This window comes from Astatotilapia calliptera, chromosome 4 (genome assembly GCF_964374335.1).
Source record: "Astatotilapia calliptera chromosome 4, fAstCal68.1, whole genome shotgun sequence".
NCBI classification, from domain to species: Eukaryota; Metazoa; Chordata; class Actinopteri; order Cichliformes; family Cichlidae; genus Astatotilapia; species Astatotilapia calliptera.
Genome location: NC_137425.1, coordinates 33,372,867 through 33,375,751, shown reverse-complemented (window position 1 = coordinate 33,375,751; position 2,885 = coordinate 33,372,867). Strand labels below are relative to the sequence as shown.

Below are 2,885 nucleotides of genomic sequence, written 5' to 3'. Positions count from 1 at the left end.
GTGTACACCCTACAGCCACTTGCGTGCCCCCGAGGGTACGCGTACCCTAGTTTCGGAACCACTGCTTTAAACAATACAGGACATTCTGGCTTCTTGACAACAAAATAAATGTGGTTTGGCTCAAGACTTTTGCACAGTACTGTACGTATTGAACAAATGACTAGATCGTTCCATTTGCCTGTGCATCAGGAAGTCTACATCTACAAGTATCTGGAGATTAATCGTTATATAATTTACATATTTTGCTTATTTCCTGTTGAACTACGGAAAATGCTTTGTCATTGCACGTGACTATCTGCCAGCAGGTCACATTAAACATTAAAGTGGATGATGAGATTTCTACGAATCAGGAGGAGAAAAAAATGCAACTTCATCCTGTGAGTCACAGCTGGTACAGACGCCCCGGCTCAGTGATTGGTGGAAACATACGTCACATCTTGCACGAGCACTTCCGGTGGAGTATAAATACAGGGACCCGCGAGTGTCCCTGTATTCACCAGGGGAGAAATCTTTGAGGAGTTTTTGCTTCAACAGTGTTTGAACGGAACTTCTTGACTTCGTCCCGCTTTGTATTTCAGCTACTCTGCACTTCGGAAGAAAAACCCTTTTCTACTTGAACACTACACATAAAGTCGACGTGAAGCTTTATTTTTGCACCGTTTTTGTTAATAAAAAGCACAAGAAACGCCAGCCGAAATGGAGTCCCAAGTGCGCCAGAACTACCACCGCGACTGCGAGGCCGCCATCAACCGGATGGTGAACATGGAGCTGTTTGCGTCTTACACCTACACTTCTATGGTGAGAACACGTCATGTGATGCTGATGTCTGTAATAACCTTAGTCTCAAGCTATATTAGCTTAATGCTAGACAAAGAGAACGGAGTAGAGTCGTTAAATGTAAAGTCCGGTATGTTGTTGCTAATTTCAGTAATGCATGATTTCAGTAACGGCTTCTTTGCTGCCTATCATGTGCCAATAAGCAGGTTGTCAGATACGGAGTGTATTTTCACCACAAGTACTGTCACTAAGTAACCAAAAAATGCTGCGTCATGCTTACGGTGGCTTTTCCATACACATGCTCGCTTCGCAGGAAACGAGTGTAGACTCTGTCCTGCAGAATTTAGTGCACATTGTCTTTTTAAATCAAATTTGAAACATTTTATATCAAAGTTAAACTTGTATAACTTGTGTTGTACAGGGGCGAAATGATTGGTGGTGTGTACCAATTAATAACCTGTGTCTGATTTGTCAGGCCTTCTACTTTGACCGTGATGATGTGGCCCTGCCAGGCTTCTCCCACTTCTTCAAGGAGAACAGCCATGAGGAGAGGGAGCACGCTGACAAGCTGCTGTCCTTCCAGAACAAGAGAGGAGGTCGCGTCTTACTCCAGGACATCAAGGTGTGTACAAACTGAACCAGTCCTGCTGTGACATACCTGACTGTGTCTCTAACACAGAAACTGGGATTAATGAGCAGTGTTATGACACTTGTTCTCTTGTTGTTAGCGTTAGTGTGTAATGTGTATACAGAGCTTAAAACAAGTGTTCAGTCTCTAACAGAATTGTTTGTTGTGCAGAAACCAGAGCGTGATGAGTGGGGCAGCGGGCTGGAGGCCATGCAGTGTGCTCTGCAGCTGGAGAAGAATGTCAACCAGGCTCTGCTGGACCTGCACAAGCTGGCTTCTCAGCATAATGACCCTCATGTAAGTGGGAGTTGGAGGGAAGAGTTTGGGGTTAAAGACTGAACTAGTTGATGCTGTGTATGTTTGACAAATCATCAAATGTTAACTGTAGTTTGTTTTCCCAGCTGTGTGACTTCCTGGAGAGCCACTACCTGGATGAGCAGGTGAAGTCCATCAAGAAGCTGGGTGACCACATCACTAACCTCACCCGCATGGATGCCCACAACAACAAGATGGCAGAGTACCTGTTTGACAAGCACACTCTGGGTAACAAGAGCTAAATGCTGAGACGTAGAAGTGAGCCTGGAGTCAGCATGTTAACAACACAGGCTTTGAAGTAAACTCACTTCTGCTCCAGCTGATTTCTTTCCTGATTTCCTGGCTTTAAAGCTGGCATCAGTTCTTGTATGTTGTGGTGTTTTTGTGAAATGTCACATGGAGCGATGGATGTTATCAGGGTATGGCTCTGCTTCTAAACTGTCTGACATTTGGAAATGTTTCTGATCTGTTCATCTGAATAAACATTTTGAGCTGGATCTTTGGTCTGTCTGCATCTGTGACTCACTCACGAATCACTTCAGTGACTTGGGGTACAAATAAGTGTTTAAATCAGAATGTGAGTGTTACTTGGAGTTTTGCACAGTGAAGTCATGTTAACTGACACTTGCTGACAACATTTTGGTACACTTCCACCTCAGTGCAGACCTGCAGTTGCATGGCTGAAAGCAATGAGACTTTGTTACTTGTGATTGTGCTTTTACTTAACAGTTGCTGGGTGGATGAATTCTGACAGATAGGGCTGCAAAAGCAATGAGTGTTTGAGAATCCTTTTTCTGGTCAGATGAAACAAAGCTGGGACTGAAAAGCCAGACTTGGACTTTTGAGCTACAGTAAACTTGCTCTCATGTAATTTTCTTTAAAGCGGTCTGGCTAAAAGATACAGTAACCACTGACCTTAAGTTCATACTTAAGAATGGAGATAATTTTAACTACCCAGTAAAAGTAACCATGTTCTATTAAAATGTTTCCAGGAGAAACAAAAGCCACCTGTGTAAAGTTTATTCATACAATAGTATACTTTGGTTAAAATATACCGTGAAAAACATATTTCAAAGGTTCCTTAAGTAATAGGCCTGTCAGGGGTCAGCAACCTTTAACACCCAAAGAGCCATTTGGAGCCGGTTTCCACACAAAAGAAAACACT

The 2,885-nt window shown here is 43.1% G+C and overlaps 1 protein-coding gene across 1 annotated transcript; it reads left to right on the top strand.

Annotated features, from left to right (window-relative positions):
• Positions 1 to 293: 293 nt before the first annotated feature.
• Positions 294 to 2,217, top strand: LOC113021434 (ferritin, middle subunit). The gene is made up of 4 exons (XM_026166103.2): positions 294 to 798; positions 1,253 to 1,399; positions 1,577 to 1,702; positions 1,807 to 2,217. The coding sequence occupies exons 1-4, from the start codon at positions 697 to 699 to the stop codon at positions 1,960 to 1,962; spliced, it is 531 nt and encodes a 176-aa protein (XP_026021888.1). The 5' UTR covers positions 294 to 696; the 3' UTR covers positions 1,963 to 2,217.
• Positions 2,218 to 2,885: the final 668 nt, after the last annotated feature.